Raw genomic sequence first — 26545 nt, 5'->3', positions numbered from 1 at the left:
AGTACATGTCTAATGGCTAAGTTTGATGATAGCTAGATATGGCATAGGAGACTCTGCCATGTAAACTTTGATAATATTGTGAAGGCCAGTGACATCAAAGCGGTTAGAGGATTGCCTATGTGGAGCAAATTGGAGAATCCTTTATGCAGAGAGTGTCAACTAGGGAAAATGTCTTCCTCAACCTTCAAAGGTAAATCTTTCACTGCAAACAATTTACTTGATCTTGTGCATATTGATTTGTGTGATCCTATGAAAACTAGGAGTGTGTAGGGAGATCGGTATTTTATGATTCTTATTGATGATTGCTCAATAATGATGTGGGTCACATTCTTGAAGGACAAATCTAAAGCCTTTAGAAAGTTCAAATCCTTCAGAGCATTGGTTGAAAAAGAAAGCAGTAAGAGGATTAAGTGCCTAAGAACTAATCAAGGAGGAGAATTCACTTCCAATGAATTCAACAAGTACTGTGAAGAGAACGGAATCAAGAGGCAACTGTCTGCCCCCCAGACTCCACAGCAAAATGGCCTAGCAGAGAGAAACAACCAAACTGTAGTTGAAGTAGCCAGAATAATGTTGATCCAAGGAAAAGTTGCTCACACCTTTTGGAGAGAAGCGGTGAGCACTGCAGTCTACACAATGAACTGGGTACTCACCAAAAAGGGTAAGGATAAAACACCTTATGAGTATTGGACTGGTAAGATGCAAGAGGTAAGCTACTTTAGAGTGTTTGGTAGAAAATGTTATATCAAGAGGAGTGAACATCAGAGAAAGTTTGATGCAAAATGTGATGAGGGAATATTCCTAGGGTATTCCACAAAGAGAAAAGCTCTCAAATGTTTCAACAATAGGACTCAGAGAATTGTTGAAAGCATCAATGTTAGAGTTGATGAAACCTCTGAGAAATGTGAGGAAACTGACAGTGAGCAAGTATGTGAGGAGCCGGTAGTAACCTTCTAGGAACCGATTGCAAAATAGCCTAGCACTAGTAATAGTGCTCCTAAACCAGTAGATGTTGATGCTAATGAAGATGAGGATGAAGAAGAAAAGCAAGAGGAAACAACTAAGATTATTCCTAGGTATGTAAAGCTGAATCATGATCCAAAGAAGATCATGGGAGATAAGGATGCAGGAATTCTTACAAGAAGAAAGTTCAGAGAAAATTCTTGCATGATCTCTAAATTTGAGCCTAAAACATTTAAAGAGGCACATAAAGATGAAGACTGGATCAAGGCAATGGAAGAAGAATTTGACCAGATAGAAAAGAATGGTACATTGTCTTTGGTACCCAGACTTGAGCATAAAAATGTCATAGGCACCAAATAGGTTTTTAGAAATAATCTGAATGAAGATGGCATAGTGGTAAGAAACAAAGCTAGACTGGTGTGTAAAGGGTATGCTCAAGAAGAAGGAGAAGACTATGGAGAAATCTTTGCTCTAGTAGCCAAATTGGAAGGAGTTTGTATGCTTCTTGCATATGCAGCCTTCAAGGGATTCAAAGTATATCAAATGGATGTAAAATCTACATTCTTGAATGGAATACTAGAAGAGGAGGTGTATATAGAGCAACTAGATGGGTTTTCCCTAGCAGAAGACAATGACATGGTGTGTAGGCTACATAAAGCCTTGTATGGACTAAAGGAGGCACCTAGAGGATGGTGTGAATGCTTGCACTCCCATCCTGTGAAGATTGGATTTGAAAGAACAAGTGAATATAGCAATATCTACTTGAAATCAGAAGGAGATCAGATTCTGATCTGTGAAGTATTTGTTGATGACATAATTTTTGGTCAAGATGACAAGATGAGTCATGACTTTGCTAATGAGATGAAGAAGGAATTTGAGATGTCACTTATAGGGGAGATTACATTCTTCATTATAATATAGATTCAACAAATGAGAGATGGAATATTTATCACTCAGTCCAAGTATGTCAAAGAGGTATTGAAGACCTTTGGCATGGAAGACAACAAACCGATTGGTACACCGATGGTGACCGGTTGTAAACTATCAAAGGAGGATGACTCAACGTTGGTAAATAAGAAGGAATATCGATCAATGATTGGTAAGTTCCACTATTTAGTACATAGCAGACCGGACATTGCACATGTAGTGGGCATTACTACACGGTTCTAGAAAAGCCCAAGAGAATCCCACTTGGTAGCAGTCAAGCTAATTCTGAGATATTTGAAGGGAACTATTGACTATAGATTATGGTATCCATACAACAATGGTTTCAACCTGAAAGTTTTTACAGATGCTGATTGGGATGGTAATGTGGATGACTGGAAGAGCACAACCGGTGATGCATTCTTTCTTGGTGGTAGAGTAGTCTCATGGGTGAGTAAGAAGCAGAGTTGTATCTCTCAGTCTACAGCAGAAGTAGAGCATGTTGCAGCATTTATGAACTGCACCCAGACAATTTGGATGAAGCATGTATTAAATGGCTTCAAAGTTCCTGTATATGAACCGGTAAGTATATTTTGTGACAACACAAGTGCAATTAACATCTCCAAGAATCCGGTTTTACATGCTAGAACCAAGCACTTCAAGCTCAAGTATCATTTCTTGAGGGAGAAGGTTTAGAACAAAGAGGTTGTATTGGAACATGTTTCCAGTAAGGAGCAGTTAGCAGACATATTCACCAAGCCTCACCGAATCCCACCTTTACCTATTTGAGAGGTAAATTAGGGGTTCTCCCCCTTCAAGAGGTGAACTAAAGGTGTGTGCTCCACCTCAGTTAGGTTTTACATTGATATATCTTTTTCAGGATTGGTGTGTTGAAGGATGCTACTCCTTAGGGGGAGTAACATAGTTGAACATAGAAGTGTATGCCTCCACTTTGGCATTGTTTTCAAAGGGTGAGAAGATGTAAACCGGAAAATATATCTGCTGTATTGGGGAGAAGATGTGAAGTAGAAAGATATCTTTGCATATTTCCATCAATGCCAAAGGGGGAGATTGTTGGCATATGTGCAGAGCATGATGACATGATGATGTCGTATGTTGTCATTGATGTCAATATACTGAAGTATGAACTAGCATGTTGTAGTAAGGAAACTGGCAAGAGAATCGGTATGATATGTAAATCGGTATTTGTGAAAAAGTGAAGTAGTATGTTTGTTCAAGGTGAACCGGTATGTTGGAATGAGAACTGGTAAATGAAAGTTTTGTATCAGGGTTTCATTTGGCATGACTACCAGTTGGTAGTCTCAGCTTTAAGGTTTCTGGTTGATGCATTCCAAGTTTGTGCGATTCAATTGATGACATCTTGTGATGAGTTAGCTTTGTAATGAAGACCAGATAAGTGTTGCCATGTCAGCCTTGTGCGTGTGAAGGATTTCCTTGAGGATCTTGCATGGAGATTGATTCTATCTACCTTGGGAATGTGCGAAGTCTTTGTAAATGGTGGTGAGCGCGTGATGAGTTATCAGCTTCCTGAAGCAGCAAAGACTGAATGTTGGAGAATGTCTTGAGATCTTTTCAAGACTATTGTATTCAATGCAGTGTGATTAATGGTCAGGATTGAACCAACTAGATTGTAAAACCTAAATGTTTAGGGCTTAGAGTTTATGCTACTGACCTATCTGTTTCCTATAAGATCGATGATGTTTTTCATTTTGAATTTGTTGGAAAATGTTATGTGTGTATCCAAGTGAAGAGATACTTGATTCTTGCCAGACCGAAGAAGTGTGTTGATACCTGCAGAGTGTGATTGCAAAAGAGGAGGAGCTAAAAAGGATCTACCTTGGCATTGAGTGTTGTTATCTGATCAGTGTATTACCTGTTGACTTCTAACCATTTCAACAATTGGAAAATCCCTTAACCGGGTAGCTTTAACAAGCTTTTGTGTAAATCCTTTAATAAGGTGACTCAATTCAATGAGTTCTTCAAATCATCTTGTGAGGTAACCTTTAACCAGGTATTTAGCCATCCCTTAACTAGGTGATCCCTAGCAGTATCGGTTCCCAATAGAACCTATTGTAATAGTCTTTAACCGGACTAGGCTCCTAACAGAGTGGACTTCAAAAGAGTTCAAAGAGCAGTTTGTAGGTATTCATCCCCACCATGGTTTTTCCCAATTGGGTTTCCACGTGAAAAAATCAGTGTGTCATGTGTGATGCCTTTCATGTGATGGTTTAGTGTTTTATGTCAAATTGGTAAAATATGTTGAACTAGTAGTCATTATATTTTTGATGATAGATTACTTGTTTACGCATAAGGGTGAAGTGGAAATGAGGCACTAGATTGTATGGAAAGCTAAGGGTTACCGATTTATGTCTTTCACATTCTCACTATGTTTTACTGGTAGTAATCTGATGTAGACTGGTGTTATTGTTTGCCAGTCAAAGTTCAGTGTGTGCAGTCAAACCGGTTTAGGAGAAGTGTTTTTGCCTATATTGATTCACTAGCCCCCCCTCTCATTACTGGTTTGGTACTAACTGTTCATCATTTATTCATCAATGCACTCCCTAAACCATCAAATGTGAGATTTTTGGCTCCTAAAATTGTTTCGTACTGGGGGAGCTTTCGGGGTAAATCATGTGGTTATACATGCCATGGCTAGCTCATTTAAGAGATATCCCAACATGTAGAACACATGTCTTTATGCATCTAGCACACAAGCACCAGAGGATTTTGACTTTTGTCAAGACCACAAAGGTATTTGTATTTTGATACTAAGGGAAACCATCAGTATAACACAACAACACTAGTTGATTTATGTTTTTCACTAGAATTATGAATATTTATATAGTGGACTAAAAGAGAGTATAGCTTGGGTTGTTCCCTTCCAAAATCAGTGAGGTCCTAGAAGGCAGGCCCTATTTCTGAAAAATATTTTTTTTAGTTACGTTAACACTTTTCTCTTGCACCCGGGTCCATGAAAGCCAAGGGAGAGGATAGTGTGTGTTAATAGTAGGACCACTCCAGATAGAGAGCAAGTGCTCAAAATCTCTTTCCCTTAAGATATCACTGTGTGAGATGATCTAATCATAAGATAAAGACGTGTCCATTTTAAGCCGAAAATTGAAGTGTGAGATTCACATGTCCATGTCAGCTTTATAGCACCAAAATCCAAGTATGAACTGCATGCATGTCCATTTTAATCGTAGTATCCCATGTTGATTTTTATAGCACTAAAATGAAGTGTGAATTTCATGCATATCCTTTTTAAGCACCAAAGTCCAAGTGTGAATTTCATGCATGTCCATTTTAAGCAATAAATGAAATGTGAATTGCATGTGTGTCCATTTTAAAGCACTAAAAATGAAGTGTGAATTGCATGCATGTCCATTTTAAAGCACTGAATGAAGTGTGAATTGCATGCATGTCCTGAGTAGAAAGTTATGTCTAGTTAAAGTTAGGACAAAATTTCATATAGTTTTTTGAAAGTTCCGTAGTTTTTGTAAAGCGGAAAATCGAACCCTAGTTGCTCTCCCCTCTTCCAACTCCAAGGAGAGAGAAGGGAGGGTACTAGGATTGACAGTTTTCACTTAGGGGAGACTTTACATTCAAAAGAGGGGTTGAAACTCACAAGATCCAATCCCACACAATGCAAGATTGGATTCTAAATGAGTTTCAAGGGTTAAGACAGCAAGGCTACCCTCTTTTGTAAAGAATGTGGATAGAATGATTAAGCTAGGAATGCATGAAAAGTGAGATAGATTCGCTTATAAACAGAGATAGGGATATAGGATGGAGCTGCGGACCTAGAATTAGCAGTAAAATGTCGAGACGGCGCTATTCTGCAAATTTGAGCGAAAGTTGACGGGATGATGGCGCTCGGCGTGCACACGGTCCTCCAAAAAATCCGCAAAATGAAGGGGGATCTGTTCGTCTCTGCACAAGGATTCCAGATCTTCAATTACAGCCGCGTACCTGCAACCTACACACAAAAAAGAAAAGACGATTGGGGGGTTAGGGATTAGGGGTTTTCCCTTAGGTCAAACCCCGGTTTTGGAATTAACCAAGAAATGAGAAATGATGTAAATGTAAATGATTGTAATGTAAAACAAGTACTTGTACCTTGTTGTAAGAATGTTTGTATTCTTACATGCGAAGGTGTAGATGTTGTTGTTTGTTGTATGTTGTATGTTGTAGTATGTGATCTCCTCTTCAATGGTTGAATCCTTGTCTTGAATGCAACACTTAGTCTTGAATGGAGACTTGGAATGATCAATTACTTGAAGGAATGTTTGAATGCTTGAATGCTTGAATGCTTGAGTATCGTTTCCATGCCCTTTCCATCTTACCAAAATGGGAGAGTAAATGTAGTTTATATACTTGTCAATTAGGGCTGATAGACTGATTTTCCTGACCTTAGGCCGACCAGGAAATGTTATTTTCCAATTTGCAAACAAAAAGACCCGAAGCCCCAAAAGAGACCGAGCCCAAAATAGGGCCAGGGACCAGGGCACTGGGCGCCATGGTCCTGGGGGACTAGGGCACTAGATGCCCTGGTCCTGAAGGACTAGGGCACTGGGCGCTCTGGTCCCACCTCCCGGGACAGCAGGGTGCAAGGAGGGATCAGGCAGGGTGCTAGAAAAATGCAGTTTTTGATGTCGTGAGCAAGTTTCAGGGTCTCCATTCAGGTTCTGTGTTGCATCGCCATCGTGAAGTCTGAAATGCAGTCAAAATTGCAAGTGTCACAATTTTAAGATGCTACATTTAGCCCCCACTTTAGCGGGAGTATAAGGGTACGCTCATACTTCCGGTAAAGCACAAGGAAACAACATTGAAAGACTTTCACCACGTCAAGGAGGCAAGACACACCAAGCCCCCCAGTGGACTAAGGATCTTACGACTTCGATTGACAAAGTAAAAGGGAAGATCACGAGGGAGAACCATGACTGTCAGTAGTAAGGTTCCCTCACTATGAGTCATGTAAGAGAAATACCAAAAATTTTCAAGGCAAAGCTAAGTTCGCTAAGAAATTTTCAAGTATCCTAAAGGGATAGATGGGGTGTATGCCCCCCTATGTTAAAGCGATCGCACACACCTCAATGGGGGTGATTGCTTTAACGTAGTGATACACATAAGAAATAAGAAGGGAAAGGAGCACGTTATCACAAGGATTTAGCCCCCAAGTGTGAGATAAGCCCAAGGATAATAGACACAAAACACAAAGCACGAGGTGACTTCGCTTTCCTCGGGGTCAGTATGCAGTTTGATAATTCATGTATATCATATGTATGTATGCATAATTGTTCTTCATTCCCCTAATCAAGGAAGGTCACCTAGAAGAAGGGAACACATGTGTCTCTTGAGTCAACATGAGAGAGACCAAAAGAGATCTCAATGCTTTGCATCGTCCTCAAGTAGACAACACTTAGGACAACAAATAGAAGAATGAGAATAACGCATAGAAGAAGTAACACAAGAGAGGAGGAAAGAATTTGCTATGCTAATGAAACTAGTCTAGCACATCATCTACCCCCCGATCTTGCTGATCAATATTTCGAGAAGGCAGGGAACATGCTAGAGGAGGAACATCCAACACAACAGATGGAGCTATCACAAGATCCAAACAAGGGCTATGTTCATGTTCCAAGCCACGTTGTTCTTGTCTAGGAGCTAGGATAAGTGCTTTAGAAAATTCATTAGATAAATGGTTATCAATATCAACAAGTTCATATTCACTATCAGAAGCAAGAGGAGTAACATTTTCATCATAAATAACATTTTCATCTATAGCATCATCAAGATTTATAAAAATAGGATCTTTAACTCACATAGGATCAAGACCATCATGCATCTTATGTTTAGGAGATTTTGGAGAAAATGGAATAATGCTTGTTGAAGGTGTTTTTGGAGATTGTAGAGTTTGAGAAGCAGCTGCCTGAGCTCTAAGATGATGCTTTCATCGACGTTTACGTGCAGAACGATTTCGTCTAGTCTTAGTAGGAAGTTGAGGAGATTGAGGAGGAGGAATGTTCTCATCCTTATCACTTGGGTGTTTAGGTTGTGGTCTCTTAGGCTGGGTAATAGGAGAAGAGGAAGGTCTCTTCTCTCTATAAAAAGAAGGAGGAGGAACTGCTCCATATAAACGAGGAATATTTGGTTTAGGAAGGAGACCAAGTCCATCACGACGAGGAGGTATAGGTCTACTTTTAGAAGGTTTATTCGGCATAAACATAGTCACATCCATGGGAATGGGTTGGGAATCTTCTTGAGGAAAGACATTAGTTTTATCTTTCAAAGGAAGAGCTTCCTTCTCAAGAACGATAGGAATGTCAAGTTTGGGTGTTCTAGGTTCACTTAGAGATAGGACCATATCTGTTTTCCACTTTTGATAAGATTTGAAAAGATGATCACTTCGCGGAGGAAGAGATTGGAATTGTTTAGGCCAAAAATAATCAATAGGAACACTAGAAGTTCTTTCAGTGGGTTTAAAGAGACTATGATTGACAGTAACAACTTCACCATTATGGGGAAATTTCAAACACTTGTGAATAGGAGAAGCAATAGCTTTCATGGAAGATAGCCAAGGATAGCCAAGCTTCACATGAAATTGTTCAGATGAAGGAATAATAGCAAAGCTCACATAAAGGGATTTGTTATGGACCTCAATAGGTAATGTAATAGAACCAATTGCAGGAGAAGAAAATGCATCAAATAATTTCACAATCACATCTGTTTTGTCATAGATCACTTGATTCAATTGCAAAGTAAAAAGAAATTCTTTGGTAATAACATTAACCATGCATGAAGGATCAATAAACACTCCACGACAAGGTGTATTCTTGACTTTTGCAACTATGTATAAAGGACCATCAGGTGCCCTGATAGTTTCACTAGAATCAAATGTGATGGAAGGTTCTTTAGGGTTTTCTTGTTGCTCTACAAAGTTAATCACATTCGGAGTCATAGACACAAGACCATCAGATGAGAAAGAGGAATCATTAATCTCAATCGCATTAGAGGTATGAGAAGGTAATGGATCAGTAAAAATCTGAAGATTTTGGTTAGGAGGAGCTACAGATGTGTTGCCTTTATCATTCACTCTAGAAACAGAGATAGTATTATTATCAATCAAATCTTGAATTTTACCCTTTAAAGCAAAACATTTTTCAGTATCATGCCCAGGTTGACGATGAAATTGACAAAAAGATTTGTTATCAAAATAAGGTGAATTAATCTTTGCAGGATCTATTTGCCTTATAGGAGGGAGAGTAAGCACATTTTGTTCCAATAACTTATTCATAATACTATGCGATGATTCATTCAAAGGAGTATACTTTCTTTCTTTCTTGAAAAACTTAGAAATAGGAGGCACACCTAATGCTGCATTCACATTGTTGTTGATGATGTTTTCATTGAATTTGATGGAATCTCTGTTCGGTTTAAACTTTCCAAATGGTTGTTGATTGCTATCACCCTTATCACTCGGAGCCATAGGATGTGATTGTTCCATTTGACTCACAGTCAGTTGATAATTGTGAAGAGTTGCACACAACTGTTGGAAAGAAGTAAACTCAGAAAATAGAAGTTTGTCTCGAATATCTTTTTGTAAATTAGAAATAAAGATTCTTTGAATATCATTGTCAGGCACTGGAAAAGAAATTTGAGCATACAAATGCTTATATCTACCAATGAAATTAGTCACTTTTTCTTTAACACCTTGTTTACAATGCATTAAATCAATCAAAGTAACTTTAAGACTTATATTGTTTTGAAATTGTTGAATAAAAGCATTTGCAAGTTGTTCGAAAGAAGTAATAGAAAAAGAAGGCAATGAGCAATACCATTGTAGGGCTTTATCTCTTAATGTTCTAGTAAACAGTTTTGCAAGCAACCTTTGGTCATAAGCAAAATCGGTACATATTGTTTGAAAAGTCTTAACATGTGTTAGAGGATCTCCTTTACCATTATAAAGCTCCAAATGTGGGATTTCAATATGTTTAGGAGGGATAGCTCGAGCAATGTCAAGAGAAAGTGGGCTCGCAACATCAAATGTGGGCACACTAAACTTAGATTGATTCATAGAGGCAATTTGTTGCTGTAAAGAAGAGACAGTTTGTGCAAGATTATTAATGGTCGCTTCAGTCGAAGAATTCATATTAGATGTGTTAGATTGAGATGGAGGTGTTATGTTATTGAAAGAAGGTAAAGAGTAAGGTGGTGGGACACTATGATAGTTAATCATAGGAGAGGATTGGAAAGGAGGAACACTACAAGGAGGAATGGAATGGTTGAATGAATTGCCCCCTTGTGTCATGTTCATTTGTGGAGATGTAATAGGGACACTCATTGAAGGAATGAATGAAGAAGTTGGATTAAATGAAGGAAGAGGATTAATTGAAGAGGAAGGATTGCCCCCATGACTGGTGATCATAGGAGGAATGTCTTGTATAGAAGTAGTCATTATGTTTGATGTAAAGGTAGGTATGCTAGCAATAGAAGTTGTCAAAGGAATAGAATGATTGACTTGAGTGGGAGGTTGTATATAACCTAAATTTTCAGCACAACTCTTCATAGGCATCACATTCGAATCCACAATGTGTGCAATACCACGCAAAATATCAATTCCATTCTTATCATTTTGAAGCATATGTTTTAGACCCTCAATTAAAGGAAGAGCTTGACTATCGGGGTATTCTTGAGACATCCATTGTCGAAAATCATCAAATTGGTTATCCAATTTCGCAAGTTGTTCCACAGAAACCTCATGGAGAGCTTCTTCATCATTAGGAGGATTAGAGGAATTACCCATGTCCTCATTAAAAAGGCTATTCAAATTAGGTTCCATCTCCTCAGTAATTAAACCTTGGAAATACTTAATTCTAAGGCTTCATCTAACGGGAATAGTGTAAGTAGGGCTTATTGTTGTAAAACTCATGCACTAGAGAGGGAGAGAAGATTTTGAATTCAGAGGTAGCAAATTTTAGTAAGATCAGCCAATCTCCTAGATTTAAGTTGTTAAATGCGATCACGACAATCTCCCGAAATTTCAGAAAAAATGTCAGGGACCGTGGTGCTCGGAGTGCACACGGTCCTCGCAACTTTTTTCAAAATTTTCAGGGATGAAAGTTATGATGATTTTAAAGCTAACCTGAAAAAATTGAGTTATTTTACGATCTGTAGATAGGCCAAATTAAAGTTGCAATCTCAAAATTGAACCCTACCAAGATTGTCGAAAAATGCAAAATTTGAATTTTGAAAAAGAGAAGGAAACTGAAATTTTGAATTTTATGATTTTAGAGGGAATACCAAAAGCAATGCAAGTTTTGAAATTCAAAAGTTGACTCAATTTCACGCAAAATTCAATTTTGAAAGCGGAAATCAAAGTTGTTGTAATTAAGCACTTAATTTCAAAAGTCACAAATTGCAAGAATTTGAATAAAGCACTGAAATTTTGAATGAATGCCAACACACTTTTCAGATTTAGGACAGTAAGAACACAATTTTGACACAAAATTTCAATTTCAACAATTTTTGAATAATTAGAAGCCTTAATCCAAGCAACCTCAAGACCAACTTTGACCTTAATTTTGAAAGTGTTAGAATTGATAAAATCAGCCAAAATTCTGGATTTTAGCAAAAAAATACAGTAAGATCTAACTCCCGAAATTTCAGAAAAAATGTCGGGGACGATGGCGCTCGGAGTGCACACGGTCCTCGCAACTTTTTTCCAAATTTTCAAGGATGAAAGATATTATGATTTTGTTGCGAAATCCAAAGTTACAGCTGATTTGGAGATGTTTTGATCAGTGAAATTGTTGGACAAAGGTTGAATCAAGAGGGTTTCAAAAATTAGGGTTTTTACACTTAACCACTTAATTTTCAGAATTAAAGCACAAATATGAATTGATAATTTGTAATAGAAGGGTAGATCTGAAACAAGCATTAACAATTAAACATTTCGCAAGCTTAATTACTAAAAAGAAAATTTAGGGTTTTTATGCAATTAACCTCTAAAATTTTGCAAAAGATCAAACATGGAAATGTAATCAAGGAATCCAATTTTCAAATCTAACCATGAATAATCAAAAAGGATGATTCACGTCGGGTTCACCAAAATGTAAAGCGGAAAATCGAACCCTAGTTGCTCTCCCCTCTTCCAACTCCAAGGAGAGAGAAGGGAGGGTACTAGGATTGATGGTTTTCACTTAGGGGAGACTTTACATTCAAAAGAGGGGTTGAAACTCACAAGATCCAATCCCACACAATGCAAGATTGGATTCTAAATGAGTTTCAAGGGTTAAGACAGCAAGGCTACCCTCTTTTGTAAAGAATGTGGATAGAATGATTAGGCTAGGAATGCATGAAAAGTGAGAAAGATTCGCCTATAAATAGAGATAGGGATATAGGATGGAGCTGCGGACCTAGAATTAGCAGTAAAATGTCGAGAGGACGCTGTCCTGCAAATTTGAGCGAAAGTTGACGGGATGATGGCGCTCGACATGCACATGGTCCTCTGAAAAATCCGCAAAACGAAGGGGGATCTGTTCGTCTCTGCACAAGGATTCCAGATCTTCAATTACAGCCGCGTACCTGCAACCTACACACAAAAAAGCAAAGACGATTGGGGGGTTAGGGATTAGGGGTTTGCCCTTAGGTCAAACCCCGGTTTTGGAATTAACCAAGAAATGAGAAATGCTGTAAATGTAAATGATTGTAATGTAAAACAAGTACTAATACCTTGTTGTAAGAATGTTTGTATTCTTACATGCGAAGGTGTAGATGTTGTTGTTTGTTGTATGTTGTAGTATGTGATCTCCTCTTCAATGGCTGAATCCTTGTCTTGAATGCAACACTTAGTCTTGAATGGAGACTTGGAATGATCAATTGCTTGAAGGAACGTTTGAATGCTTGAATGCTTGAATGCTTGAGTATCGTTTCCACGCCTTTTCCATCTTACCAAAATGGGAGAGGAAATGTAGTTTATATACTTGTCAATTAGGGCTGATAGACTGAGTTTCCCGACCTTAGGCCGACCAGGAAATGTTATTTTCCAATTTGCAAACAAAAAGACCCGAAGCCCCAAAAGAGACCGGGCCCAAAATAGGGCCAGGGACCAGGGCGCTGGGCGCCATGGTCCTGGGGGACCAGGGCACTGGGCGCTCTGGTCCCACATCCCGGGATAGCAGGGTGCAAGGAGGGATCAGGCAGGGTGCTAGAAAAATGCAGTTTTTGATGTCGTGAGCAAGTTTCGGGGTCTCCATTCAGGTTCCATGTTGCGTCGCCATCGTGAAGACCAAAATGCAGTCGAAATTGCAAGTGTCGCAATTTTAAGATGCTACAGTTTTAGATTTTATTATGTAAATAAACAGTTTTGATTGTTAGGTTTCGATTCTGAAGGGGTTTTGGTGACCCTTAGAATCTCATGAACTGATATATGTTGGATTTTTGAATTGAATAGATTACTTTTTGGCTTGCTTCAATTCTATGTTTACCTTGTTCATTTAAACAAATCCACAATACCGCAGGTTCTCACTCAGGTGTTGTCATCCGAATCTATAATTCGGATTAGCTATGGTCTATATAGGACTAAACATTACATAAGCAATGAGATTTTTTTCCATTATATGTGTAATCCTAGTAAAGTTCATTGAGCTATAGTTAAAAGAATGTTCAAATATTGATGAGATACCCCATAGTATTCATTGTGTTATCTTGGTATTTTGATAGGAGACTATAATTCTCTTAATAGTCATTGTTATGTGGATTCAAAATGGGAACATGATGTTAATAGCAAAAGACCCATTGGTACGTAAGATTTTTATATTATGTAGTAGTGCAATAAATTGGACGAGTAAGTGACACATTGTAGTTTCTTTGTCCACTACAAAGGCAAAGTATATAGGAACAACATATGCCTATAAAAAAAGTCATTTATCTCAAGAAATTGTGATCAAATATTGGATTAAAATAGGGTGTAGTAATAGTTAATTGTAATAGTTAGAGTGTCATTTGCCTAGCTAAGAACCCAACATTTCATGTCAAAACTAAGTATATTGATGTACAATATTATTTTGTGGTCTAACTATGATCAAAGATGGTAGGGTGGAGTTGTTAAGGTTAAGACTTTGATGATTGTTGCAAATTCATTAACTAAGCATGTAAGCATAGAGAAATTCACATGATGTTTAGAGTATATGGGCCTCTCAACCCTAGCAATTAAGTTCATGATAATATTATTCCTTGGCACTTGCAAGCTATATGAGTGAGAGAATTATGAGAAATTATGTGCCTCAATCTTACAAATTTTGTATAGACCATTTATTTATTGTTTAACATTTTTTTATGATTACATGATAGAATTTATAATGTATATTGTTAAATAATTGTGCTCCTTTAAAAAAGGGGCATGATATTTTGAGGTAGAAATTTGTCACATGTTGATGTCTTGAATTTTTGTTTATTAGTTGTCAAAAGATACTATTGTAGTGGTATATTATAGGAAGATTATTTTTAAGGATGTTATGATAGGTTATGTGACAATTATAAGAACTAAAAATGCAAAAGATTAATTTGGACATAATAGTGTCTCTGGATGGATTATTTAATGATGAATTATGACAAGGTAGTATATTATTCAGCCGCGGCTATTCTAGCTCCAAAACAGACCTATCGTACAGCGTGTTAGTGGCACGTTAGTCAATCGCAACTGTTAACTGCGAAATCGATGGTTTAAAACACGCAACTAACACGCGTGTTAGTCAATCCGTACTGCCTTTTTGGAGCCAGAATAGATGCGTCCTATATTATTCTTGATGATTCCACATGTGTGAAGGGTGTGGAAATTGGTGCGTCAACTTTTAGGAGCTATTTTTGGGTTTGTCTGACCAGTTCGGCACCTACTTTTGCCCCATGATATTACCACTTGGTTTACAATACTATTTATGGTATCTTGTATTGTGACTGCCTATATATTGAGATTGTGGGATAATAGTTTAATATGTTGACTTTACTAGTACACAGATGCTACCAACTGTCAGAATTACTCCTTAAATATTGTTAAGATCATACTCCCAGAAGATTTGCATTGCACGTGTTTAATTTTTATCATATTCATAAGACATTATGCAAGTTTTGAAATGTTTTTTTCTTTCAAGTTGGTTCAGTGGGATTTTTCGTAAATGATTCAGGTTTAAGTATTGAAAGAAGTGATCAATATAAATACACAGCAAATGCCAATCAAAACCCATCGATATATCAAACAGCACGTCTTTCTCCCATTTCCCTGAGATACTATGGACTTGGTCTTGAGAATGGTATATACAGTGTAGAACTCCGCTTTGAAGAAATCCAGATTCCAAGTGGACAAGTCTGGCGAAGCCTTGGATTGCGCTCCTTTGATGCCTTTGTACAGGTATTTCTCAGCAAACCTTGTGGACACAGGAATGTATACATATAATTTGTCAGGTACCTCAATAATAAACAATGCCGTATTGAGGCTATTAATGCATATTTAAAGTGTAAGCTGCAATCACTTTTTGTATCAACTTTTTTTTCCCCATGGACAGTAAAAGCATTTTGTTTGTTTCCTGGCACTAGATGTCTCCTGATACTAGAGGAATATATCACTTCTGATTATACTACTTCAAAATAAAAGGAATAATTACAACTTAGCGTAAAAGAAATAGGCGGAAAGGGATCACACGCCATGAAACTCATAACGGGCATGCACTGCTAGAAAAGCCTAGCCGTATTAACAATTATTATATCCGACATAAATCTTCAGAAAGTTTGCTAAAACCCTATGAACAATAAAGGACAAGTTCTATGTCCTAAGGCACCAAAAAATACTAAAATCAGATCATTAGATGGAAAGTAATTGGTAAAGCTTAAAAGATTACAATTTATACTGCTGAAAAGAAGACTACAAATATGTTATCAAACAATTTATACTGCTGAAAAGAAGACTTCAAATATGTTATCAAACAATGATATTGAAAAACTTGAATGCAAATTACAATAACAGAGTATTGTTTTGTTGACTGCTTGCCTTCTTCCTTAAAAAAAGGTATAAACTGTTAGTTTGTTAGCTTGGACAGCTGTTTGTCCATTTGCTAAATAATTAGTAAATAATTGTTTGCTAACAAATGTAGTTAGAGTTCAAACAATTTTTATTAATTATTTGACTCTTTTTAGAAACTTCTAACAACCAATTTGGTTAGGGTTGTTTAGTTGTTTTTAATCTCAGCTGTTGATTGAGAATTAATCTCGGCCGTTGGTTTTCCAACAAGAGTAGTATATAAGGGGGTCAAGGGGCATTTGGAAAACAATGAATGAATTGTGTGGAGAAACTTGCAGTTTTAGCAAGTAAGTCTTGCAGTGTTAGCAAGGGCGCAGTGATAGCGTTGGGATAGTAGCGTGGTGGAATCTCAGCAGGAGAAATTGGGAGGTCGTCGAAGCTCTACCAGTAACAGGCAAGCAGTATTTGTGTCTCTTGATTTGCTGTAGTTAATAAATATTCCTTATCTACAGTACTGGTTTTCCCTTCGAGGTTTTTCCAGGGACAATTGTCCAAAAATATTGGGTTCATTGTGTTGCGCATTTATATGAGTTTGTAAAAAAAGTTGTGTTATTTTCCAATATTTGTTGCTCAAATAATCTATCAAAGATAGGAGGATAATAATCAGTAATTGTAATAGATTTTTCACATGGTATCAGAGCTAAGTTAAGGGTGGAAGAGATTTACCCTTGGCGAAGGAAACTGAGGGTTTATAAAACCTAGTTTAACCTCTTTAGAATTTTTATTTGCTTTAACCTTTGAGATGGCCTCAGTTGGTTTAAGAGATCAGGACAGATTGGATGGAGCCTCTAATTTTGGTGTCTGGAAAGCCAGAATTTCTTTATTGCTAGAAGAGAATGGTATCAAGGAATATGTTACCACTATTGTGACTATACCTTCAGATGCAACATAGATTGTAGCATACAAGAAGGATGATTCCAAGGCGAGGAGGCTAATCCTTGATGGTGTCAAGGACCATATAGTTCCACATATTGTAGAGTTAGATATTGCAAAGAAGATGTGGGATGCCATTCTAAATCTATACCAAAATGCTACCACTAATTGAAAGTTGATTCTTAGAGAAAAGATGAGGAATGCCCGAAAGAATAAGGGAGAAGACGCGATGAGTTACCTCACCAGACTCAGACTTATCAAGGATGAGTTAGCGGCTGTTGGAGATAAACCAAGTGATGATGAGCTGGTACGGATAGCCCTAAATGAGTTTTCTAAGTAGTGGGATGTCTTTGTTCAAGTTGTGAATGGACGAGACACCTTACCAAGTTGGGATCGAATTTGGAGTGACTTCACTTAGGAGGAGCTTAGACTAAGCCTTGTCAATGGAGCCAACAATAAGAGTCAGAAAAGTGAGGCAGAACAGGAGAACATTGCCCTAGCGGGTAAAGGAAAAACAAAGAAGGGCTCCAACAAAGGATCAAATCCACAAGGTGAGAAGAAGAAGAAAGACTTGTTGAAGATCAAGTGCTATGGCTGTCACGAGTTTAGCCACTATGTCAGCGATTGCCCAGAAAGGAAGAAGAATGACAAGAAAGGCAAGAAGCAAGTTGCAGCTTCAACAAGTGCAGATGAGCTCTCAAATAGAATGGAAGATGAGTTTTCACTCATAGCGTGTATGGTTAGCTCAACCTCATAGAGTGTTTGGTACATAGATAGTGGGGCATCATTTCATATGACAAGAGTTAGAGAATACTTCTCCAGTTATAAGGAGGAGAGAACCAGAATCCAGATCTCTATGGGAATCATGTCCAAACTCAACTCAGTTGGGAAAGGGACTGCTCAGTTTCAGAGGGAGAATGGTAACATGATTCCTCTTCATGATGTGTTGCATGTTCCAGGCTTAGGGATGAATTTGATTTCTATATCTGTCCTTCAGGAAAAAAGGTACAATGTACTCTTTAGAGGGGCACATGTATTGATTAAGCATAAGGATTGGAAATCACCCATAGCTATTGGAGTTAGGAGTGGTCGACTTTCTAGGTTGCAATTTGATACTCCTAAGGCACTCATGAGCAGCAGTAATCCTAGAGATCTTGGAGAGCTATGGCATAGGAGGATGGGCCATATACATCATGGAGCACTTAAATTGCTTCATGAGACTGTGACAGGTGTTCCAGAGGTGAGCATAGAGCACGATGATGTATGTAAGGGATGTGTGTTGGGGAAGTTTGCAAAAGCATCTTTTCCAAGGAGTGACACTCAATCTAAGAGTTTTCATGATCTAGTACATTCAGATGTATGTGGACCAATGTCGATGAAATCTCTCAGAGGATATGAGTACTTTGTTACTTTTATTGATGATTTCTCCAGGAAGACCTGGATATACTTTTTGAAGACCAAGGATGAGGTTTTCAGTCCCTTCCAAGAGTTCAAGGCTCTTGTGGAGAACTTGACATGAAGGAAGATAAAGGTTCTCTAGTCAGACAATGGAGGCGAGTACAAAGGGAATGAATTCCAAGAGTTTTGTACCAGGGAATGAATCAAGAGAGAGTGGACTGTTCCTTACAAGCCACAATAGAATGGGGTTGCTGAGAGGAAGAATCAGTCCACATTAGAGGCAACAAGGGCTATGCTACATGATTAGAACCTGCCCTGTTACTTATGGGCAGAAGCATGTAGTAGGGCTATATACTTACAAAACAGGGTTCCACATAAGGTGCTAGCGAAAATGACACTAGAGGAAGCATTCACTGGGAAGAAGCCAGATGTTAGTCACTTCAGGATCTTTGGGAGTTTGGCATATTTTCACATTCCAAAGGATACACGTACCAAGTTAGATCAGACTGCAGAAAGAGGGTACTTTGTAGGGTATAGTGAAACCTCAAAGGCATATCGGATATTCATTCCAGGGACCAAGCAGATATATTGTTCGATGTGATGTCAAGTTCATGGAGGACAAGGCATTTAGAAGGTCCAGAGATTTGCCAGCAGATGATCAGAGTGAGTAGCCAACACAAGCTCCAAGGATCACTCAACCAAATCAAGGTCAACAAAGCTCTAGTACAGTTACTAGTACAAACATAGGCTCAGGAGGTGAGAGTTCTCAGAGTATTGAGCAACAGGTGCAAGAAGAGATGCATCAAGAAGACATGTAGGTTGATATTTCATCTTCTACAGTTGGGAGCAACAACTGTAAGGTTCAACAGACACAAAGATATACTAAGGAGTTAGTGGGTACTCCTAGGAAGAGTAGTAGACAACAGAAACAACCAGCCAAGTTTGATGACTATGTTGCATTAGTTAGTCAGTTGGTAGATAGTGAACCTTCTAGCTATCAGGAGGCTGCACAACATCAAGTGTGGCAAGATGCTTTGGTTGAGTAGTATACTTCAATTATGCAGAATGGTGTTTGGGAGGTAGTGCCTAGACCAACGAATAGAGCTATGGTTGGATCATGTTGGATCTATAAGATCAAGCACAATGCAGATGGTAGCATCAAGAAATACAAGGCAAGGTTTATGGAAAAAGGGTTCTTTTAGAAGGAGGGAATAGACTATGAGGAGACATTTGCTCCAGTTGCCAGGTATACTTCTATATGAGCTATAATCTTAATTTCAGCACAAATGGGATGGCAGATCCATCAAATGGATGTCAAGACAATGTTCCTCAATGGTGAGTTGAAAGAGAAGGTATACATAGAACAACCAGAAGGCTTTGTAGCATACAACAAAGAGACCCACGTGTGTAGATTAAAGAGAGCTATGTACGGACTCAAGTAGGCTCCCAGAGCGTGGCATGAAGGCATTGATAGTTACTTGCAGGAAATGGGCTTTGTGAAGAGTGAGGCAGATGCTAATCTCTACTACTTGGTGGTTGGGGGTGAGATTCTCATTCTTGTTCTATATGTGGATGACTTGTTTCTAACAGGTTCACTAGGGCTCATAGAAGAGTGCAAGAGGGACCTTGCAGCAAAGTTCAAGATGAAGAATTTGGGACTTATGCACTACTTTCTAGGCATGGAGGTATGGCAGATAGATGGAGATATTTTCCTTGGACAAGGGAAATATTGCAATGAAATCTTGAAAAGGTTCAGGATGGAAGATTCATGATCATGAATTGGAGGAAGGTAGACACATCCAAGGAGAAGGATGTAGATCCCACCTTATACAGGTAGTTGATTGGTTCTCTCATGTATTTGGTCAACACCAAGCCAGATATAGCTTTTGTAGTTAACTCTCTTAGTCAGTTCATGGTTGAACCAAAGGGAGTACATTGGACAATGGCAAAGCATGTGCTACGTTATTTGCGAGGTACAATCGAGTATGGGATTAGATATGCTCAAGGTGAAGGAATCAGGTTGATGGGCTATACTGACATAGATTGGGCAGGCAGTACAATAGACAAGAGGAGCACTTCAGGGTGTTGTTTCAGTCTAGGATCAGGAGTTGTCTCTTGGTTCAGTAGGAAGCAGAAGTCTATGGCTCTGAGTTATGCAGAGTCAGAATACATAGCAGCTAGCATGGCAACATGTGAAGCTATCTGGCTTCGGAAGTTGCTAGTAGCCTTGTTTGGTCAGAAGGTGGAGACTATAGTGATAGACTACAACAATCAGAGTTGCATTAAGTTGACTTAGAATCCAATGTTTCATGATAGGTCGAAACCTCTAGACATCAGGTATCACTTTATCAGAGATTGTGTACAACATGGAGTTGTTCAGCTACAGTTTATACCTACAGATCAATAGGTAGCAGTCATTCTGACAAAGGCATTGGGGAAGGCAAAATTCATCTTCTTCAGAGAGAAGTTGGGTGTCATGCAGAACAACTTCCTCACTAAGAGGGAGTGTTATTTTGTTAGTTTGTTAGCTTGGACAGTTGTTTGTCCATTTGCTTAATAATTAGTAAATAATTGTTTGCTAGAAAATGTAGTTAGAGTTCAAACAATTTTTATTAATTATTTGACTCTTTTTAGAAACTTCTAGCAAGCAATTTGGTTAGGGTTGTTTAGTTGTTTTTAATCTCAGCCATTGATTGAGAATTAATCTCAGTCGTTGGTTTTCCAATGAGAGTAGTATATAAAGGGGTCAGGGGGCATTTGGAAAACAATGAATAAATTGTGTGGAGAAACTTGTAGTTTTAGCAAGTAAGTCTTGCATTGTTAGCAAGGGCACAGTGATAGCGCTGGGATAGTAGCGGGGTTGAATTTGTTGGTATTTTGGTATGGTTTTGTCATTGATGTCAACACCTACTGAAAACAAGCACTTTGGAGATCCAGCAACATTCACCGGCAAGCAAGTAACTATTGAACAGTTATTGATATATGGTTCACCGATAGGATATAATGTTCACCGGTACCTGGAATGATATGGAAGACACTTGGTAATATCAAAGACATCATATGGACACTTTATTTTGAAGGATTGATCATTGGTATATTCATATTTACATATTTGCTTTTATCAACAAATAGGTCCAGGTTATCTAGGGTTACATCGGCAGGTTTATCTTTTCCAGATCAGCATGACATGCTATGGAGATGATTTATTATTGATGTAAATGCATTCAGCCGACATGTTTAATCAATTATTGCATCAGATATTATATTGTTTGTAAAATGTTTTTATTGTAATATCTTGTAGAGTTGACCTACTAAAATTGGTCTTAGGATATGGTATAAATGTAAGATCTTATTTGTAAGATCAAGTGTGGAATGCGAAAAAGAATTGTGTGAAGGTATATGTGAGATTAAGAAGAGGTATACATGAAGACATCAAATTGAAGGTGAAGATAGGTTTTTGTAGAAGCATATCAGCATTACATCGGTATCGAATCCAGCATATGAAGATGCTATTTTGTGTAGTACATTCTTATTGGATTTAACCATCCAACTATAGTCAGTGTGACTCCCATTTGTGATTGAGCAGTGAGCTCTAGGCTGTTGGCCTTTCTACATGTGCAGACCCCTTTTTGTAAACTTACTATCTACAGTAGTATCATTTGATTGTGGGTAAGGTTTCCCACGGTGGTTTTTCCCCTTACAGGGTTTCCACGTACAAATACTGGTGTTATGTGTTGTGGATGACTTTATGTTTATGTTTCATGCATTAATCCTTACCGGTATAGCAATTTACTGTTAACATTGTCTATCGGCACACTTAATTGGTTTACCAATATTAAGCATTAAGTTGGTTAATTGGTTTTTGGTTTGAATTTATTAGACAACTGATTCACCCCCCTCTCAGTTGTCTTCAGGACCTAACAATTGGTATCAGAGCTTAGTCCTCTTTTGCAGAAGTTTAACAACTTGAGGAGATCCAATGACTACTAATTACTTGAGGAAGGACAATCCTAAACTTGATGGAACCAACTATGGGATATGGAAGATCAGGATGGAGACACATCTAAATTGCATCAGTAAAGACATCTGGGAAGTTACAAAGAATGGTTATACTACTACTGTAGCTTGTCAGACTGCTCCGACTACCTTAGCCAAAGATGAAGAGAATGATTGCAAAGCAAGAGAAGTACTTTTGAGCACATTATCAGATCAACAAATCATGGGATTATCAGATATGTCTATTACTAAAGCTATTTGCGATCATTTGGAAACACTAAATGAAGGAGATTCCACAGTCAAGATTGAAAAACTTGAAAGCTTCTGAGTCAGATATGAACATTTGAAAATGGAAGAAGATGAAAGGAGTTCTGCTTTTATGGAAAGAGTAAATGAAATTGTTTTGGGTATTAAATGTTGTGGAGGAACCTTGAGTGAGGATGAAATTATTTCAGAAATCTTAAGAGGTTTTCCACCGGCATATAAAATGAAGGTTACTACTATAAATGAGTTGAGAACAATGCCTAATACATCAGTGACTAGGGATACATTGATTGGAAAACTTTCAACTTTTGAAATTGAGGAATTTGGTCTTGTTGCTACTATAAAAAATGATTTGTCTTTTAAAACATCAACATCATCTGCTCCATCATTTGAAAAATCAGACTGGAAAGCCTTTTATGCGAGAGAACTTGAAGAAACCAGGAAGGAGAATGAAGAGCTTGAAGAACTTGAAGCACTATTTGCAAGAAAAATGCCAAAAGGTTCTATTGGAAGTAACTATGAAGTTAAAGCACCCTTTAAATGTTTTAACTGCAATAAGATTGGTCATATGGCTTCGAGATACCTTGATAGACATGCTAGACTAAGAGAAGAAGCTAGAAGAACATACAAGCCTAATCTTGAATATCAAAGATACAGATTTAAGAAGAACAAAGACAAATCTTGTTACATGGTTGATGAAGGTGTGACTGATGATTCTGATGAGGATCCAATAGACAATGGATGGGTTTATGTTGCTATAACAGAAGATCAACCAACACCTACTGCTAAACCGGTAGAACAAGCCCTAGTAGCTAAAGTTGAAGCAAAGGATGAATGGATCATTGACTCAGGATGCTCGCATCACATGACTGGAGACAAAGGTAAATTCTTGAACTTTCAAGAATACAATGGAGGTTTAGTAAGATTTGGAGATGACAAAGCCTATTCAATCAAAGGTAAGGGTTCAATATCTCTTGATGGAAAGCATAACACTGACAATGTCTACTATGTTGAAGGATTAAAGCACAATCTTCTAAGTGTTGGTCAATTAGTTGAGAAGGGTTTTTAGTTACAATTTAAAAATGGAAAATGCAAAATCATGAATAGAAATGGTTTGGAAATTGCAACCAGTAATCAGACTAGAGGTAATATCTTTCATTTGAATAACAGTGAAAAGACATGCTTAATTGCACATACAGATGAAAGTTGGTTATGGCATAAGAGACTATGTCATGTAAACTTTGATTGCATGGTAAAAATCAGTACTTCTAAGGCAGTTAGAGATCTACCTAAAATTGTGAAACCTTAGAACACAATTTGTAAGGAATGTCAATTTGGGAAACAAGTTAGAGCTAGTTTCAAAAGTATTCCAAAAAAATCCAATAATGCTCTTGATTTAATTCACACTAATTTATGTGGTCCAACTAGAACTAAAAGCTTACAAGGTGATAGATATTTCATGCTAATTATTGATGATTATTCTAGAATGTGTTGGGTTACTTTTCTCAGAGAAAAATCAGAAGCACTTGGGAAGTTCAAACTATTCAAAGCAATGGTTGAGAATGAAACTGGTAAGAAAATCAAATGTTTAAGATCATATCAAGGAGGAGAATTCACATCTAAGGACTTTAATACATTTTGTGAAGTGAATGGAATCAAAAGACAATTATCAGCACCTCAGACACCACAACAAAATGGAGTTGTTGAAAGGAAAAACAGAACTATCTTGGATGCAACAAGAAGTATGTTATCAAAAGCAAATCTACCACATGTGTACTGGAGAGAGGCAGTTAGCACTACTGTCTATACATTCAACAAAGTTCATATCAAAGGTGAAACCGGTAAGACCCCTCATGAACTATGGTTTGGTATCACTCGTGCTCTTAAGTATTTCAAAATTTTTGGAAGTAAATGTTATATCAGAAGAGATGAGTATATTGGCAAATTTGATCCTATTAGTGTTGAAGGAATATTTCTTGGTTATTCATCTAAGAGCAGGGCATATAGATGTTTTAATAAAAGATTGCAGAAAATTGTTGAGATTACAAATGTAAAGATTGATGAACAATTTAGAGGAACTTCAAGGTATATAGACTTTGAACCAACAACAAAAATTGTGACAAATGAACCTACACTGAATCCACCGATACAAAATGAAGATCCAGTTACCTCGGTATCATCAGAGGATTCCATAGCAACTGAAGAACAACAACAAACTAAGACAACCTGGTATGTAAGATTGAATCATTCTGAAGATTAGATAATTGGAAAGAAATGTAAAGGAGTTATGACAAGAGGAAGATTGGCAAATGAAGAGGTATGTCTTATGTCTCAAATTGAACCATCATCTATCAATGAGGCATGTGAAGATAAATTTTGGATTAAAGCTATGGAAGAAGAATTAGGACAAACTGAGAAAAATAATACTTGGACATTAGTTCCTCGGCCTAAAGATAAAAATGTAATTGGAACCAAATGGGTATTTAGAAAAAAACTTAATGAAGATGGTAAGGTTGTCAGAAATAAAGCAAGACTAGTGTGTAAGGGATATTCTCAAAAAGAAGGAGTTGATTACAATGAAACCTTTGCACCGGTAGCCAGAATTGAGGCAGTCAGATTATTCTTGGCTTTTGCAGCTCACAAAGACTACAAAGTTCATCAAATGGATATTAAATGTGCATTTTTGAATAGAGATCTTGAAGAGGAAGTATATATTGAACAACCTAATGGATTTTATTTGACAGATGACAATGATATGGTTTGCAGGTTAAGAAAAGCTCTGTATGGATTGAAACAAGCCCCAAGAGCTTGGTATGCAAGATTGGATAAGTATCTTTTAAAGATTGGTTTTACTAAAGGAAATGCAAATAGAAATTTATATTAAAAAGTAACTAATGATGACATCTTGATTATTGAAGTATTTGTTGATGATATAATCTTTGGAGGAGAAGATGGACTATGTAAAGAATTTTCTATTAAAATGCAGCAAGAATTTGAAATGTCTATGATTGGAGAAATAAAATTCTTTTTAGGTTTGTAGATTTCACAGACTGATAAAGGTATATTTTTTAGTCAATCCAGGTGCTTGAAAGAATTACTAAAGAAATTTGGGATGGAGAACTCTAAACCAGTAAGCACACCTATGACTACAAATGGCAAACTATCTCAAAGGGATGAATCTACACCTATTAATCCAACTAGATACAAATCTATGATAGGAGGTTTACTGTATTTGACACAAACCAGGCCTGATATTATGATTGCAGTATGTATTGTTTCTACATTTCAAAGTAATCCTAGGGAAAATCATGAATCAGTAGTAAAAAGGATTTTCTGGTACTTACAAGGTACAACAAATCTTGGATTATGATATCCTAGAGATGAAAATTTTGATCTATGTGCATACACAGATGCAAATTGGGTAGGAGATGTGGATGATAGAAAAAGCACCACTGGAGGAGCATTCTTTCTTGGAAAGAGATTAGTTTCTTGGTTGAGTAAGAAACAGAGTTGTACATATTTATCAACAGTAGAATCAGAATATGTTGCAGCAGCAACTAACTGTACACAGGTACTATGGCTTAAGCAAATGTTGAAAGACATAAAGGTAAAATGCAAGGAACCTATTACTATATATTATGATAACACTGCAGCAATTGATATATCTAAGAATCTGGTATTACATTCTAAAACAAAACATGTTTCTATCAAACTAAATTTTCTAAGGGAAAAAGTTGAAGAAAAGAGATAAAACTAGTTTATGTGAATACTAAAGAACAACTTGTAGGTATTTTCACAAAACCTTTGCTTAAGGAGACTTTTGAATATCTCAGAGATCAGCTTGGAGTCATACCACCACCGGTAGGGACTTAGACAGTTGATGATTGTCATCAACCGACAAAATTCAAAAGACAAAATCTTTTATTCTGATATTTGATGAGGAAGCTACTTCTCAAGGGGAGTAGTTGGTATATTGAATTGGTTGGTATTTTGTATGAATTTGACTTTTTGTGACTTTGGCATTTGATGTCAAAG

The 26545-nt window shown here is 37.4% G+C and overlaps 1 protein-coding gene across 1 annotated transcript in view; it reads left to right on the top strand.

The window, feature by feature from the left end:
• Nucleotides 1-26545, top strand: part of LOC131059745 (probable LRR receptor-like serine/threonine-protein kinase At1g56140) — a 90737-nt gene that overhangs the window by 39862 nt on the left and 24330 nt on the right. The window contains exon 2 of the mRNA XM_059211092.1: nt 15066-15313. Coding sequence (XP_059067075.1) covers nt 15066-15313 — 248 coding nt within the window. The remainder of the gene's footprint in view (nt 1-15065; nt 15314-26545) is intronic.

Source organism: Cryptomeria japonica, chromosome 9, assembly GCF_030272615.1.
Source record: "Cryptomeria japonica chromosome 9, Sugi_1.0, whole genome shotgun sequence".
Lineage (NCBI taxonomy): Eukaryota > Viridiplantae > Streptophyta > Pinopsida > Cupressales > Cupressaceae > Cryptomeria > Cryptomeria japonica.
This window is presented reverse-complemented; position numbering and strand designations above follow the sequence as displayed.